We start from the raw sequence: 17,616 nt of genomic DNA on the forward strand, positions 1-17,616 counted from the left end.
GTCTGTTTTGTTTTTTGTTGTTATCAGATTGTAAGAGTTCTTTATATATACTGGGTATAATCTTTTGACAGTTACATGTTTTGAAAGTATCTTTGGATCAGTTGTGGTAGAATACACTTTTTTTTTTTTTTTTTTTGGTTTTTCGAGACAGGGTTTCTCTGTGGTTTTGGAGCCTGTCCTGGAACTAGCTCTTGTAGACCAGGCTGGTCTCGAACTCACAGAGATCCGCCTGCCTCTGCCTCCCAAGTGCTGGGATTAAAGGTGTGCGCCATCACCACCCGGCTAGAATACACTTTTAATTACAGTACTAAGAAGGTTGAGTGAGGTGGGAGAATTACTATGAGTTTGAGGCCAGCCTGGGGTTCATAAGTTTTAGACCAGCCTGATCTATAACATGAGATCCTGTCTTAAAAATGAAGAAATGGGCTGGAAGGATGGCAAAGAGCCCTGGCTGTTCTTCCAGAGGAACCAGAAGTGATTCGGGCATCCTTGTGGTAGCTCACAACTGTTCTAACTCCAGTTCCGGGGATCTGACCCCCCCCCCTTCTAGCCTTCATAGGTACTGGGCACATGGTACAGAGACATACATGCAGGTATAACACCCATACACATTAAAAAATAAACTAATTAGGGCTGGAGAGATGGCTCAGAGTTTAAGAGCATTGCCTGCTCTACCAAAGGTCCTGAGTTCAATTCCCAGCAACCACATGGTGGCTCACAACCATCTGTAATGGGGTTTGGTGCCCTCTTCTGGCCAGCAGGCATGCACACAGACAGAATATTGTATACATAATTAATAAATAAATATTTTTTTTAAAAAAATAAACTAATTAAAAATACCTATAAAGTCAAAGAGAGCAAAAGACACACATAAAAAGCAATCAGCTTTCTGTCTACACAGCAGTCTTGGGCCACAAGGTCTCCTGCCTCTTAATCTCACACAGAAGGAAGGCAGACGCTCTGAGCTTCTGATTCCAGCTCCCTAACTAAAGAATTCTGGAGCTTGTTCCTGAGAGGTGCCCGGTACCAGATGCAGGTAGCTCAAGCAGATCAACGGGGCTTTGGGAACTCTGCTGTCTGGAGCCCAACCACAACCTTAGCTTAGAGAGTAACTCCATAGGAAGGCTGCCGGCTTTATGTCTTCAACACTTTAGTATGGATTCAGTAACTGCAAGCATTCTGCAGTGCTTGGCCCTAATGACTTGTGTTTTTAATTCCACGAGCAATTCCTGTAAAGGCTCTCATTTCTTACGAGTAAGAAAGTCTCCCATTTAGAAATGGAACTTAGAACTACTATTAGCTCTGAACTCCACCTCATGGGTAATTAAATTCAAATTAAAATATCAAGCTGGGCATGGTGGTGTATGCCTTTAATCTCAGGACTCAGGAGGCAGAGGCAGGCAGATCTCTGAGTTGCTGAGGACCAGGGTTCAGTTCCCATCACCCGCATGGTGGCTCACAACCATTCCTACCTTCGGTTCCAGGAGACTGGCTCCTCTTCCGGCTCCTCTAGTACTAGGTACACACACAGCGCACATGTGTACCTGCAGGCAAAGAGCTCACACCCGTAAAACAAATCAAAATGTTTAAAAATAGATGCAGCCAGTGTGGTAACATTGTGTTTAATTGTAGTACAATTAAACAGAGGCAGAGGCAGGTGGCTCACTGGGAGTTTGAGGCCAGCTTGGTCTATCTAGTGAGTTCCAGGATAGCCAGGGCTACACAGAGCCCTGTGTCTGGAAAAACCAATGTTCATATACTGGAGAGAGATGTCTCGGCAGTTAAGAGCACTGGCTGCTCTGCAGAGGCTCCGGGCTCAATGGCAAACGCTCATGCACATAAAGTGAAAATAAGTAAATAAAATCTTTTAAAATGTGTATGTACCCTGTAGCCAGTACTTTCTCATCGGCACTACCAGCCCACAAATAATGACACAGGGACTTATTAGTTATGAAAGCTTGGCCTTAACTTAGGCTTTTTTCCAAGTAGCTCTTTTAACTTAATTAACCTTATTTTTAGTCTGTGTTCTGCTGTGTGCCTTATTACCTTATCTCTGTTCTGTGTGTCCTGCTCTCCCTCACATCTGGCTGGCAGTTCTGCCTTTCTTCCCAGAATCCTTTCTGTCCCCAGAAGTCCCACCTACCTTCTTTCTGCCTAGCTACTGGCCATTTACCTCTTTATTAATACAATCAGAAGGCGCCTTGGCAAAGACACATCTTCACAGTGTAAACAAATATTCTGCAACATTACCCTTTAAACTGGGTACCATGCTTTGTCCTGTAATCCCAGCATCTTTGGGTATATAGTAATTTCCAGGCCAGCCTGGGCTACATGAAACCTAGATTTTTGTTTTGTTTTTAAAGGAGGTGTAAGAACAGGGCATTGCATCGGGTTGATATAGCAAATTGAAGAGAGGAAAAAGACAGACAGATAGATGGTCAAACAGACACAGAAACCTAGATTGGTCAAAAGAACAAAGACACTCCCCCCCCCCCCCACACACACACAGAGAGAGAGAGAGAGAGAGAGAGAGAGAGGACTGAATTATTTCTTAGAGCATTGACCTGGAAGAATGGAACTAGTTTAAAACCATTAAAAGGAAGGGCAGAGGAGCAGGTGAGGGCCTGAGATAGAGGGAAGAGTGAGCACACACGGGTCAGATTTGGGTGTCATCAGAAGGCAGAGGACCTGCGAGTTAAGCAAATGTGTGTATTACTTATTTGCTTGCTCTGAGGCAGGGTTTCCTGTGGCCTCTTCCAATTGCTGGGATTACTCCAGAATGTCTGGGTTTAAGCAGCACTGGGGATGGAACTCAGGGCTTCATGCATACTTGGCAAACCCTACCACCTAAGGGACATCCCGGGCCACACAACAGTCTCCAGCAGAAATTCAAGGCAGGGGGTGGGGAGACAGCTTGGTAGGTAAAGTGTTTTCTGTGCAGCACAAGGACCTGAGCTCAAGCCCCCAGATAGATATCTAGAATGCCCGGATGTGTGTGTGTGTGTGTGTGTGTGTGTGCCAGTTGTGCCTGCATGCCTAGCACAGAGAGGCAGGTGCTCATTGGCCAGCCAGTCTAGCCAGTCAGTGAAATCCTGGTTCAATGAGAGGTCCTGTCTCCAAAAATAAGTCCAGGGAGATGGCATAGCAGGTAGAAGTAGTTGCCACACAAACCTGACAGCTTGAGTTCAAACCCTAAAGCCCGCCGTGGAAGGAGAGAACCAGCTCTTAAATGCTGTCCTCTGAACTCACACAACGCAGCATACACACATGCAATAACAACAATAAATTAAATGAAAACAAGACACAGAGAGGTAGGGGAAGGCAATTGTCATTAACCTTTGCCCCCTCAGGCACACAGACATACACGTGGCCACAGGTACACACAGCTGGGCTGTGATGCTTGCCAATGAGAAGGGCTGGCTGGCTGCTATCTGTGACACCTTGTCACCTGTCACCCCCCCCCCACACACACACACCGAGCTGTGAGCCGCCAGGCAACCAAGGGACTTTGCTTTCGCACGGAGCAGCCTTTCTTGGACTGCACAGGTTTGAGAATGCCGCTTTAGGTACTAGGAGCAGGCCCCAGATTCAAGACTCAGCAGGTGCTACAAACACAGGAGAATTAACACTTGGTGTCTGGAAAATAAAGCTCGGCTCTTTGGCCCCACAGGAGAGAAGCAGATAAGTGAGCGGCCCAGTCAGCCATCCGCTGCTAGCGGAACCCGAGAGGTTACCGGACACCAGGAGCACCCTCCCTGGTATGGATTTCAGTGACCTCTAGGCTTTTGATTCTCTGTGGTCACTGACTCTTGAGTTAAGGACACACAGCTTTAGAGGAGCCTTAGAGACCATAGCCAGAGAGTGTGGCGTGAGCCAGTAGTGACAGGATGCAGAAAACAGGTCTGTCCCCTTCAATTCACTTTCTTTGTTATTTTTAAATTATTTCATGTGTATGACTGTTTCGTCTGAATGTATGTGCATGTACTACTTGTATGTGGTGCCCACAGGAGCCAGAGAGGGTACTGGATTCCCTGGAATTGGCGTTAAGACATTTGTGAACCATCATGTGGGTGCTGATAATTTAACTCAGGTCTCTAGAAGAGCAGCCAGTGCTTTTAACCAGTGAGCCATCTCTCCAGCCCCCATATACGTGTTTTAAAATTTAATTTTTTGAGGTAGGATCTCATCATGTAGCTCTGGTTGACCCAGATCATAATCACACTATATAGATCAGGCTAGCCTCAAACCCTAGTGATCCACATACTTCTGCCTTCCAAGTGCTGAGATTAAAGATGTGTGCCACAATATCTGGCAGGGTATATTTTATTATTATTATTATTATTATTTTGATTTTTTGAGACAAGATTTCTCTGTAGCTTTGGAGTTTGACCTGGAACTCACTCTGTAGACCAGGCTGGCCTCAAACTCATAGAGATCCACCTGGCTCTGCTTCCTGAGTGCTGGGATTAAAGGTGTGCACCACCACCACCCAGCAAGGTATATTTTTAAATGTTTTTAAAATATTTTGTGTGTATGTGCATTTATAAATGAGTACATAGGAGCTGGTGTCTTTTAAAACACAGATTCCCATATCAGTACGAAACTAGGTTTCCCTGCATGGCTGCTTTTCTTCTTTAAGCTTTCACTGTGTGTGTATTGTCTGCTGAGCCCTCCGCCGCCCTGCCCTCCTTATCTTGTCTTCTCTCCCTCATTAGTCTCCTCTGCCCGCCCTGTTAGGCAGTTTTACTTCTACTCTTGTGTCCTGTGTGTGTGTATATATACGCACAGATGCATAAAATCATATATATATACACACAGATGCATAAAATATATATACACAGATGCATAAAATTATGTATGTATGCATGAAATCATACATTTATGCATCTGTGGAAAATCTAGACACCACAAATAAGAGAAAGCACGCTATCTTAGTTCCTTTCCCTGACACAACACCTTAAGGTAGAAACGGTTTCTTTTGGCTTACATACGGAGGTTCCAGTCCCACATGGTAGGGCGGCTGGCTACACTTAGTCTGGAGGCAGAGAGTGAGGAATGTTGTACACACCTCCCTCTCTCCCTCCATAATTCCAGGATCCCAGCCCAGGGAATGCTGTCACCCGCAGTAGGTGGACCTCACCTCAGCATAAGCAGAGGGAAACCATAGAGGCCCATCTTCAAGTAATTCTAATCTCATCAAGTTGATAGTTGAGATTAACCATCACACACATGACATTTACCTTCCTGATTCCTCTCCTTCTGTGAATCACCTTCAGCTGTGGTGCTGGCCATGCTATGATGTCATCCTTGATGGTGGAACACAGGGTTTTACAGGGACAGAAACCACCCCCTCAGGAAAGGAAGGTGCTCCAATCTGTGAGGTAGTTACTGTAGCTATTGCTGTAAGATCCCAGTGAGAGGTCAGAGGACACACACACACATGCATACACACATGCCCAGAGCAAACAAGCAAGCAAACAAACAAAAGACAAGAAGTCAGTGCATGGGAAAAAAAAATCTTCAGAGGATCTAGACAGATGGCTCAGTGGCTAAGAGCAATGACTGCTCTTCCAGAGGACTCAGGTTCAATCCCAGCACCCACATGGCAGTTCACAACCATCTGTAATTCCAGTTCCAGGGAGCTGATGCCCTTTTCGGGGTTCCAAGGGTACTATACATGTATGTAGCACACAGACATATATGCAGGGAAGATGTACAGAGAGCCGGTGTTGCACACTTTTCTCCCAGCTGAACCAGCTGTTGCCTTCATGAGCTCGGCTATGCTTACAGAGGATCATCCCAGCTGGGTTCGCCGAGTTTCCACTCCCTCACAAAAGGAAGTGGCAGAGAGGGTCACGAGGCTCTCACTTGAGGATTCAGACATTCCTCCCAACCAGTTGTGTGTAATTCTGCCCTCACTGTACACTGAATCAGGGTCTCAGGGAGGGCCTAAAGTATCTGGGCTGGGAAGAACTAGGGGAAGGGGCTCCATTCGCACAACCAGGGAGAGTCATCTTTCATTCTGGGTGCTGACCTCCTAACAAGGCTGCCTAAGAGTGACCAAGGCATAGCCCTCGGTCTCTGCTCCCAAACTCGTTGGCTCCCCCAGGAAGAGGAAGGTCAATGCTTATTCTGTCACACACACCCCGGCTCCACTCCCAGCCCTAGAGACAATTCTGGCAACAGACGAGGAGGGAGGGGAGTGGACTGACAGCCTGTAGCTGCAATCCTCTCCTTAGTGGCGATAAGATCAGGCTGCGGTTTATTTAAAGAGACAGAGACAAACTGGATGTCTGTCTAAGATGTTTGTTCTTACTGTGTGTGATCTGTTGGCAGAAGCGAGGCAGTTGTTTGGGGTAAACACTGCTAAATGTAGTAGCCGTGCCCCACAGAGCACATTTGTGAACTCGATACTGAAAATAAATGAAAAATTAAAAATACCTAGCATGTCTTTGGCAAGCTGCCCCAACTGTATTCTCTTGGAAACACAGGCACCTTTGTCAACAGAATTCCAAGCACATTCGCCAACAGAGGTCAGGGTGGGAAGGTAAGAAAGGGACCATCACGCTCTGGTTCCTTAGTAAAGGTCGCGTGGACTCTTCTCCAAGAGCTAGTCAGGTGTTCTTTTTTAGTTTATGTTTGAGACAGGGTCACAGCCCAGGCTGGCCCCAAACTTGCTATATAGTCAAGGATAAACTTTTATTTATATATTGTGTGTATGTATTTGTTCATGTATCCATGTCACAACATGCCTGTGGAGGTCAGAGGACAAATGTGGGGACTAGGTGGGTTCTGGGAATGAAGCTCAGGTCAGCAAGTGCCCTTGGCCACAAGCAGTCTTTCACCTTGACCTTGAGTTTCTGTCTGCCTTGCTGGGATTACAGGTGTGCACCACAGAGCCTGGTTTCTGGAGTTGTGGGGATTGAACCCAGGGCTTCATGATGCCAAGCGAACACTCTATCACATGAACTACATCCTCAGTTGTATTTTAATTTTGAGACAGTATCTAGCCTATGTGGCCCAGGTTGCCCTCAAATTTGCAGTGATCCTTCTGCTTCAGTTTCCCCAAATGCTGGGATTGCTGGGAATGTACCACACCCTGCTTGGATAGTTTTGATAAATTCCAGACACAGTTGCTTAACACACAAAGACTAATTTTTTTTTAAAAGATTTATTTACTTTTATTAGGTATACAGTGTTCTGTCTGTATGTATGCCTGTAGTCCAGAAGAGGGCACCAGATCTCATTACAGATGGTTGTGAGCCACCACCATGTGGTTGCCAGGAACGGAACTCAGGAACACTGGAAGAGCAGTCAGTGCTCTTACCCTCTGATCTTGCCAGTCCATTTCAGAAAATAAGTTGAAAAAAATTGGGGGTGGGTGGGGAGGAAGGAGGCTTGGAAAGTTAACTCAGTGGTGGTGTTAGTCCAGTATGCACCAGGTACCGTGTTCAAATCCCAATACCACTGGGGGAAATCCAGTGTTGCAGGTTATGTGGTGTATGACTCTAAACTCAGCACTCAGGAGGCAGAGGCAGGGAGATCTCTGTGAGGCCAGCCTGGTCTAGATAGCAGGTTCTAGGCCAACTATGGCTACATGGTGAGACCCTGACCAAATAAAAAAAATAATTCCAGTTACATTTTTTATAGATATTGCTGAAACTGATGAATGGGTAGCTAAAGGGTGTAAGTCTCTTTTGAGGTTGTAAAAATGTTTTAAAACAGTGCTGTGGGGGGCTGGAGAGATGGCCCAGTGGTTAAGAGTACTGTCTGCTCTTCCAGAGGACCCAGGTTTAATTTCCAGCACCCACATGACAGCTCACAACTGTCTGTAACTCCAGTTCCAGGGCACCCAATACCCATGGCAAAACACCAATGCACATAAAACAGAAGTAAATTTTAAAAAGAAGAGTAAGAAATAAAAGGGATTAAAAATAAAAAATAAGTGAAAGTATTTTTTTTTTTTTAAAAAAAATAGTGCTGTGCTGGATGGTTACATTTACGTCAACTTGACAGAAACTGGAGTCATTGGTGAGGAGTTGAGAAACGCAGTTGAGAAAATACCTTCATAAGATCAGGCTACACTGGGGGAGGGGTGATGCACATCTCTCTGAGATCAAGGCCAGCCTGGTCTACTGTGGGGCAACGGTCTGTTCCCTGTCACTTGTATTTTAAATAAACGCTGATTGGCCAGTAACCTGGCAGGAAGTATAGGCAGGGCCACCAGGCAGGAGGTAGAGGTGGGGCAACAAGAATTCTAGGGAGAGGGAAGTTTTAGTCTGCAGTTGTGACCCAGACAGAGAGGAAGCAAGACACAGAGCAAGCAAGATGTGACTGCCTCGCTGAAAAAGGTACCACGCCACAGACAAGAATTATGGGCTAATAGAAGTTATAAGAGTTGATAAGAAGCCTGAGATACTAGGCCAATCAGTTTATAATTAATGTAGACCTCTGTGTGATTTCTTTGGAACTTAATGACTGTGGGAACTGGGAAGGACAGAAACCTCAGTCAACACTGGTCTACAGAGTGAGTTCCAGGACAGCCAGGGTTACACTGAGAAACCCTGTCTTGACAACCAACCAACCAACCAACCAACCAACCAACCAACCAACCAACCAATCAACTATCACCAACAACAAAAACCAACCAGGCTCCAGGCCAATTCTTAATTGGTTATTGATGGGGAGGACCCAGCCTGTGATGGAAGGTGCCATCTTTGGACTGGTGGTCCTGGGTTCTATAAAAAAAGCAGGTTGAGCAAGCCATGGGGAGCAATTCAGTAAGCAGCACCCCTCCATGGCTTCTTCATCAGCTCCTGCCTTCAGGTTCCTACCCTGTTTGAGTTCCTGCCCTGACCTCCTTTGATGATGGACAGTGATGTGAAAGCATCAGCCAAATAAACCCTTTCCTCCCCATGCTTTGGTCATGCAGTATATAACAACAGTGGTAACCCTAACCAAGACCAATGAGTTATATATGTGAACTGTATCTTAACAAGGCTGTTTAAAATTACTGACAAATCTTGGTAGCATACAAGCTACAAGACAAATCAAATATTCAAAGAATATATATTCTACACAGTATTTAATGTAAGTGCTATATTATGGTCATATAATTTGCATATATGTATCACTTGCAATATAAAATATAAATGCTATATAACAAGTCAAGAGCAAGCTGACTTTAAAACAGAAGGGATGAGCTAGGGAGGTGGCTGGGGGGCACAGCACTTGCCAGGCAGGTGTGAGAGAACCTGAACGCCTTCTCTAGCACCTATGTGAAAGGCAGTGCGCTTGGCAGACAGAATATGACTGTCAGCCCAGCTGAGGGGGCAGCAGGAGGGTCCCCGGAGCTTATGAAGCCATCCAGTCTGACCAAATTGATGAGTCCCAGGCTCAGTGAGATATTGTCTCAAAAGATAAAGTAGATCTGCGTGTAATGGCGCACGCCTTTAATCGCAGCACTCAGGAGGCAGAGGCAGTTGGATCTCTGTAAGTTAGAGGCCAGCCTGGTCTGCACAGAAAGTTCTAGGACAGCCAGGGCTACATAGACAGACCCTGTCTCAAAAACACCAAAATAAAGTGGAGAGCGATTGAGAAAGACCCTTGACTTCCACCTCTGGTCTCCACATGCAGCATCCCTATGTGCACAATCCACATAAACACGCACACACACACACACACACACACACATCAACAGTTTGGCAGAAAAATCACCCGAGGAGACGTAGTCAGTTCCCAAAGGAAATCAGAAGAATCCATGAAAAGAAAGAGGCTTGAACCTCTTGAAATGAGAAGTAAACTTTGAAATAACAATCAGATGCCATTTCCATCTTTCTATCCTACTGGATTGACAAAAGGCTATACACAACTGGAGGATGCAGGGTGCCAGCCAGAGCTTAGGGCGGCAGAATGGACTAAAGAAAGGTTTGGGGGTAGGGGTAGAGGTGGGGACTGTTTCTTTCTTTCTTTCTTTCTTTCTTTTTTTTTTTTTTTTTTTTTTTTTTGGTAAATTTGAAGTTAAGAGAAGTTTCACCCATGTTTGTGGGAGGCAGGCACAGAAATTATTTTTTCCATTGTGTATGTGTGTATCAATACAAAACAATAGACAATTTAATTCACAACAGTAATGAATTACTGGAGTGTATTGTTATAACAGAAAATTAGATAGCAGAAAAATGGGTTTGCACCGAGGTGGAGCATTTGCCTGGAATGCACAAGGTCATGGGTTTAATCCCCGGTACTGTCAGATGAGCAAGCCATTATATGCATTGAAAACACTTAGAGCATGAGCCATATTTTGTCTCCTAGAAAAAGCACATTAAAGAGAGTAAAGGATGGGGCGTGGTTGTAGCTCAGTTGGTAGAGTGCTTGTTTAGCATGCAGGAAGCCCTAGATTGCATCCCAGCAGCACATAAACTAGGTCTGGGGAAAACGGCTATAATCTCCACACTTGAGGGTGGAGGCGGGGTGATCAGAAGTTCAAGGTCAACCTCAGCTGTGCGTAGAGTTTGAGGCCAGCCTGGGATACGTGAGTCTCTCTCTCTCTCTCTCTCTCTCTCTCTCTCTCTCTCTCTCTCTCTCTCTCTCTCTCTCTCACACACACACACACACACACACACACACAGAGTTATGGAGTAATCTTCTTGTACACTATGAAGATGCGTCTTTTCCAAGGTGCCTTCTGATTGGATTAATAAAGAGCTGACTGGTCAATAGCTAGACAAAAAAAAGATTAGGCAGGAGAGCCAAACTGAGAGGATGCTGAGAAGAAGGGTGGAATCAAGAGTTGCCAGCAGAAAGAAGCAAGATGAACATGCTGTGCTGAAAAAAGGAACCACATAGCAGAGTGTAGATAACAAATTTGGGTTAAGTTGTAAGAGCTAGTTAGTAACAAGTCTAAGCTATTGACGAGCATGTATAATTAATATTAAGTCTCTGCATGGTTATTTTGGGAATGGGTGGTAACAACAAAAAACTGCCTGTGGAGGAGGAGGGCTGAGGAGGAGGGAAGGGAGAGGAGGAAAAGGGAGGTGAAGAGGGAAAGTTATGCATAAACTCATGTAACTATTGCTAGTCTGTGGCTTGCATCATTTCTGTCATACTGCACGGACTGAGTGAGTCTCAAGGGCAAATGTAGGTCTGCACAGCTGGAAAACAGTCACTGGGAAGACACAGATTAGGGTCAGTGAAGAACTGGGGCTGCGATGGAAAGCTGTTCTTTCACCGTCACTGCCTCTTTCTGGGCTGGAATGGCATGTCTGTGGTTGTCACCTCTGGGTGGACACAAAGGACACAGTGAGGATGGGCAAAGCCTCTGTGTTCAGAGAGCTCCACTCCATCCAGGAGATTAGGACATGTGCGAAAGAAATGGGTGAGACGTGGCGCTTAAAGGGACTCCACCCACCTGCTGGAGGTAGGATGTGAGGGCCAGTTCTGGGAGAGGTGGCTTGAGGAGATGACGGCTATGACAGTCAGCAGAAACTAGGAATGGGATTCAAGCCCTTGTCCCCCTCACACTCGCCAGTGTCCCTCCTCCATCACTCACCTTCTGGACTCTTCCTCATTGCAAGCTTGTCACCCTGTCCCCTTTCCTTGCCGCGCTTCTTCCTCCCCCATTCAACTATCTCCCTGCATTAGATAATTTTCTGGTTGATGTCACAGAAGCAAACTTTTGGGAGAAAGAGTTTATTCCAGCTTACAGTCCCAGGGGATGCAGCCCATCAAGGTGGGGAAGCTACAGTGGCAGGAACTTCAGGCAGCTGGTCATGTGCATCCACAGGAAGCATACGGTGCACGCTGGGGCTCAGCTGGCTTTCTCTTTATATTCAGTCGAGTACCCCAGCCAGGGGATGGTGCTGCCTGCACTCAGGATCCATCTTCCCATCCCAGTTAACCCATCTAGAAATTCCCATAGACATGCTCAAAAGTAGTGTTTGAAGGCTTACTTTATTATTTAATCGTGTGTGTGTGTGTGTGTGTGTGTGTGTGTGTGTAATAACCCTTGCAAAGTGCTACCCTCAAGTGGTGACTCTGGGTAATGCATCAGTTAACTGACACATCCCAATGGCTTTCCCATGTATTGGTCCAGATCCAAGTAGAACACAGCGTGGGATCCCGGACTTAAGTTTGATCCCTAAGACTCACATGGTGGAAGGAGAGTACTGACTCCCAGGCTGACCTCAAACCCATGAAGATCCTCCTCAGCCTCCTGTGTTTGGGGGTTACAGGTGTAAGCCACCATGCCAGGCTGAAGTATTTCTTTCAGAAAGTGTCCTTAATTTCTAGAAATGCAGCACAACTCAGGTTTTTTAAAAGAAGAACTGACCTATGTAAAACTATTAACTAAGTGGATAAAAAAAAATAGTGGCCAAATGTGTAACTCAAGTGTTACAGGAACCAGAGACACAGGTTTTGTGAGTTTGAGGTCAGCCTGGTCTACATAGTGTAATGGAGTAATGAAAAATGCTGCGGATCCCTGAATAGCTGCATTGGCAGAAATGCTGCAGGTCCCTGAGTGACTGGTCCTTGGCAGCGAGCCACGTGACAGTGGTGGGCGAGAGATAGACAGGTAGGCATGCCATGCAGAGTGAGGTTAGATATTTATTTAGTGGGTTATGGAAGGGACAGGAGAAGGGGAGAAGAGAAGAGAGGGAGAGAGAGAAAATAGAAGAGAGAGGAGAGAAAGAGAGAAGGGAGAGACAGAAGCTACCTTTTCAAGAGGGAGATGGAAAAGGAAGAGACTCAGGCTTCAGGTAGGAAGATTTGCCTGCCTCAGCGGAGGGGGGGAGTGGGTGTGGCTTGTCTCTTAGACCTGCATCAAAGAGGAGGAGGAGGAAGAAGAAAAGAGAAAAAGATGAGGAGGTGGAAAAGGAGAAAGTAGATGAGGAAGAAAATAAAAAGAGAGCCAGACATGGTAGTGCATGGCTGTAATCCTAGCTCCTGGGAGATAGAGACAGGAGGAACAGGAGAGCCACCTGAAGCTCTGTACCAAGTTTGAGACTAGCCTGAGCTACATGAAACCCTGTCTCATTAAACCAAAAAGTAAAGTCAGAGAGATGGCTCAGTGTAACTGTCCAGCCACGATGAGTTCATCTGTTCCAGGGTGGGGCATGTGGATTAGAAATGTTAGGCAAGCCAGGAGATGGTGGCGCACGCCTTTAATCCCAGTACTTGGGAGGCAGAGGCAGGCAGATCTCTGTAAGTTCGAGGCCAGCCTGGTCTACAGAGCTAGTTCCAGGACAGGCACCAAAGCTACAGAGAAACCCTGTCTCGGGAAAAACCAAACAAAATGAAACAAAATTGAAATGTTAGGCAAAATAGGCAGAGATACAAAAGAAACACAGAGACATAGGATAGTACCGGGAGGGCAACTCAGTGAATACCGAATCTGCCTGTGTTTATTTTCCATACGCTTTTATACCCCAATACAAAAGGGGGGGGGGAGGCAAAAGGCTACTTTAACATACACAAAGGACAACCAGGACAGTTACTTGCTTCAGTACTTGAGACACCAAGCCATTATTTCCTGAGTAAAGCATTTTGGTGTTTTGGGCAGGATATGCAGCAAATACACTCTAGACCAAGTATCCTGTAGGCAGCCACTCTCTGGGTCAAACCTATTTTAAAATGAAAGAGCAGGAATAGGTTAGAATTCTCTGACCTTTGGTCAGGGTGGAGCGGACCCACCTCTATGGGCCATCTTAATGTCCAAAACACCAAGAAACCACAGCCTAGATCAGGGCTTCTTGTTTGGTGCCATACCAACAGCTTTGAAAGAACAAAAATAAGTCCAAACTCTCTGCCCTTTAGTCAAGGTGGAACAGGCTTGTGTTGTGCGCCTCCACAGTTCAGCAGTTAAGAGCATTGGCTGTTCTTCCAGAGAACCTAGGGTGATTCCCAGGACCCACTTGGTGGCTCCAACCATCTGTAGCTCCAGTTCCAGGGGATCCATTGTCCTCTTCTGGCCTTTGAGGGCACCAGGCATTCTCATGGTGCAATAATACATGTAGGCAAGCATTCATATACTTAAAATGCAATAATAAAATATTAAATTGTAAAAACAAGAAAGGAGAAAAATAGGCTCCATGGTACAGGTTTGATCGGTTGTGTTTATTAAACCAAGCCTTTAAATTATGCACCCACCTACAGTCCACAGCCGTGCATACACAGTACATATGGAAGTAAGAGGCTCGTCAAGCAGAGCTGGCAGAGAAACAATTGTGTCTGGACACGGCTCCCTCACCTCAGCACCCTCCGTAGGCCAGGTCTTAAAACGCCAGAAGGCTGGCTTCCCAGACAGACTTGTCCCCAAGTGCTGCGGGGAGGAGAGGAGCAAGGCAATACTTTCGTTTTACATCCACAGATAAAGGATCTGTCTAGGTATCTCTGTTCCTCCTACCACAGCTCATGAGAAACATCGGTCAGCAGTGGTTACAGAGATAGGTAACGTATGGAGCGATGCTTCTGGCTATCGGAACACACGCTTAAGAACGGTATCTGTTTCCATCAGTGTGGGTTACGATGGTGAGGGGTATTCATGAAGGAAAGGAGGAAGGGCCCGGAAGGACGAGGCCTAGAGAGAAAGTGAGTGCCAGATGGGGATGTCCATGAGGATGCAGAACACAAGAAGTTACCAATTCCTCACTGTCCTACTTTGTAGACACCACAGTAGCTTACAGCCCTTTGGATATCTTAAAAAGTAACTCTTCGTTACCTATGTACAAAGTTTAAAAAAGATTCATTAGGAGACAAGGAAAGAACCAATCAACAACACCATTACAAAAACTGAACTTTCAGCTGTGCGCTTCCATAGGCTCTTAGGTATGGGACTCTACAGTGCTCCAAAAGTCTTTTTGGATAGTTTAAAAATTCCCATAAAAACTTATTTTTACAATCATTTCAGTTAGATAAGGGGTGTTGACTGGGGTGGGGTGGGGATACCAAACCCAAGATGAGGGGGAGGAAGTGGAGAATCTCAGAAGTTAGAAGCACATGACTATATGACATTCATTCATTCACCCTCATGGGATGCCCAACTTTTAAATAAAGATATGATCATTCACATTCTGATTCAGAATCCAAAGCACTTACTACATATCGTGTGCGTCTCAGTGAGGCTGACCTCAGCTTGTCTGCTCGCGACCCTGTCACCTGGTGACCCTGTCACCTGGAAGCTTCCTCAGGGGTTCAGAAAGTCTAGAAACTGCTATCCCAGCTGGGGATGGCAATCCCAGCTACCCAGGAGACAGAGGCAAGAAGTTGACAAGTTTGAGGCCAGCCCAGGCTACATAGAACAAACTCTCACAGGTAGTTAGTCATCCTAATTTACTGTGGGGAGCGAGGGCCACCTCACCCTATAACAGTCTTCTCTAGACATTTTGGCTGATACTCTGGTCCCCGTGTTGGGGACTTGTTAGCTTAGCAGGGTCTGTGGAGGTGCTGGCACCCAGCTTACACCCAGGAAAGTGTGCAGAGGCAACCATTCCCAAACTCACTTGGCCATCCCAGGGGCCACCTGGAATAGCCAGAAGACCTCAGGACACGTGCCCGAGAGAACACTGCACAGTGAAGGTCACGCTAAGGTATATTCTCTAATGTGGTGGCTCTCACTGTAGTGAGCATCAGAAACACATGGAAGGCATGTTGAAACACAGCCATTCTTGAGGCCTGGGAACCCACTTTCTTAAGAGTACCATGACCCTGCTGGATTGGGGACATCACTTGGAGAAGTGACCTTCCCCAAGACACTCTGCCCTACAAATCTCCAAGGCAGGAAACCCTCCTGTGGCCTCAGGAAAGGATGCACATAGCATTCCTATAGGCAAAGAGGCCCAGTGACATCCTAGCAGGTCCCGTCCTGGAAGGATGGAGGAGTGTGGATAGGCTCCTGTCTACGTCGCTGGGTGACCAGGGACAACTGTAGCTTCTAACATGAGGAGAGAGTGACAGCAGTCCTTCCGGGCTCCATGAGCCTGAGGGGACACAGGTGCAGAAAAGCCCACCCAACACAGAGCATGGTAAAGTGTCTGTCCCCAGAAGGATGTCAGCCACTGCAGGGATGTCTCCTCCCTCCGCCATTGCTGGGCAGAAGCCCATTCCGGCAGCTAGCGATGAGGAAAGGGGCAAGAAATGTGGCATCTTTATCGCGGAGAAATGTGTAAGTGGACTATCTAATTAAAACACCTGATTGTTAAGCGATCAACCCACAATCCAAGGAGTTCGCTGGATAACTGTATCAGAAAAAAAACAATTCCACCTTCTACTCACATGTAAGTGAGTCACATCCATACAATCCATAATGTTTAGCTGAGTTAGTTCCAATCTCACAAGCTTCCCTGCCTGGCAGGGAGATTTCAAATGTGATCATTAAAATAGACACCTGATTTGGGTTTAGAGACACACCCACAGAATGAGAAAGGAGCACACTTTCGCACACACATGCACACACGCACACACATGCACGCACGTACGCACACCTCTTAGACAGGGAAGTGCTTCTCCCAGCATGGGATCAAAGTTGGGACAATCTGTAAGTGTTCAGATCACAGTACAGTTCAGCAGGGATCTCACTGCCAAGCCCTGGTTTCCTGGGTGACCACAGATGAGACTGCTCCCTGCTGGCTGCCCGACTTCCTTCAGATGTGCTCCGGGTGGCTCTGCAGGCAAGACAGCATCTCTGTGACAGGCTTGCCTTCATAGCAGATCTGGTACACCGCCGTGAAGAGAGGAAACCTAGAGGGGCAGGAAGGGAAGGACACGTTAGGTTGTGCGCCTTGACTGAGTGAGTGTGTGTGTGCGTGTGTGCGTGTGTGTGTGTGCGTGTGAACAGGCCTCCAGACAACAGCACCACTGATGCCATGATGAAAGCACAATTTATGGCTAGAAACCCAACACATAGGCGGCATCACTTATCACAGGGAGAACAAAGATGTAATCCATCAACATCCATAGTTCTGGGAAAGTCCCTGAATGTACAAACCTTGTGTTTTTGGATTCTGTAGTTGTGATTCGGGCTAACTGAGGTGTGGAAACCCAGGATATGGTTTTTGTGCCTACAAACTCGCCCTTGAGAAATGCTCAGGGCTGTCCTGGGATCCTGAAAGACCAACATGGTCACCAGCTGGTTAATAAGACTTCCTGTTGGCCTAACCTGTGTCTGAGCAGTCTTCTCTGGTGGATACTTGCAGGCAGGTACTTAGGTACACATGTGTGCAGAGATCAGAAGACAACTTTGGATGTTGTCTTCAGAAACTGTCCATTCTTTGATTTGTTTGTTTAAGACAGGGTCTTACCATGCGGACCTGGCGGCCTGAAATTCACTATGTAGAGCAGGTTGGCCTCAAACTCAGAGATCTTCTTGCCTCTGCCTCCTGAATACGGGCATTAAAGTTGTGTGCCACCATGCCTGGTCCACGTTTTGTGTGAAATATGATCTCATGCCACCTCCTGAGTGGAGGGAAGTGCATGTACTGGAGTGGCCAGTAACCTCCTGCCTCCCTCCAATCTCTGGCATCAGGGTTTCCCCTCTCTAGAATTAGGGGACGGTTAATGCTACATGCCACTATGGTTTGGTACCTGAGCGCACCCCTTCATTCTTTGAATGACTGATCCCTA

General features: G+C 46.5%; 1 protein-coding gene across 2 annotated transcripts in view; it reads right to left on the reverse strand.

The window, feature by feature from the left end:
- Window positions 1–13,368: 13,368 nt before the first annotated feature.
- Gpd1l (glycerol-3-phosphate dehydrogenase 1 like) overlaps window positions 13,369–17,616 on the reverse strand; it is a 40,290-nt gene continuing 36,042 nt past the window's right edge. For both annotated transcript variants that reach the window (XM_057768558.1, XM_057768557.1), the window contains exon 8: window positions 13,369–16,734. In XM_057768558.1, the coding sequence (XP_057624541.1) occupies window positions 16,638–16,734 (97 nt within the window). In that variant the 3' untranslated portion in view covers window positions 13,369–16,637. The remainder of the gene's footprint in view (window positions 16,735–17,616) is intronic.

Source organism: Chionomys nivalis, chromosome 4, assembly GCF_950005125.1.
Source record: "Chionomys nivalis chromosome 4, mChiNiv1.1, whole genome shotgun sequence".
Lineage (NCBI taxonomy): Eukaryota > Metazoa > Chordata > Mammalia > Rodentia > Cricetidae > Chionomys > Chionomys nivalis.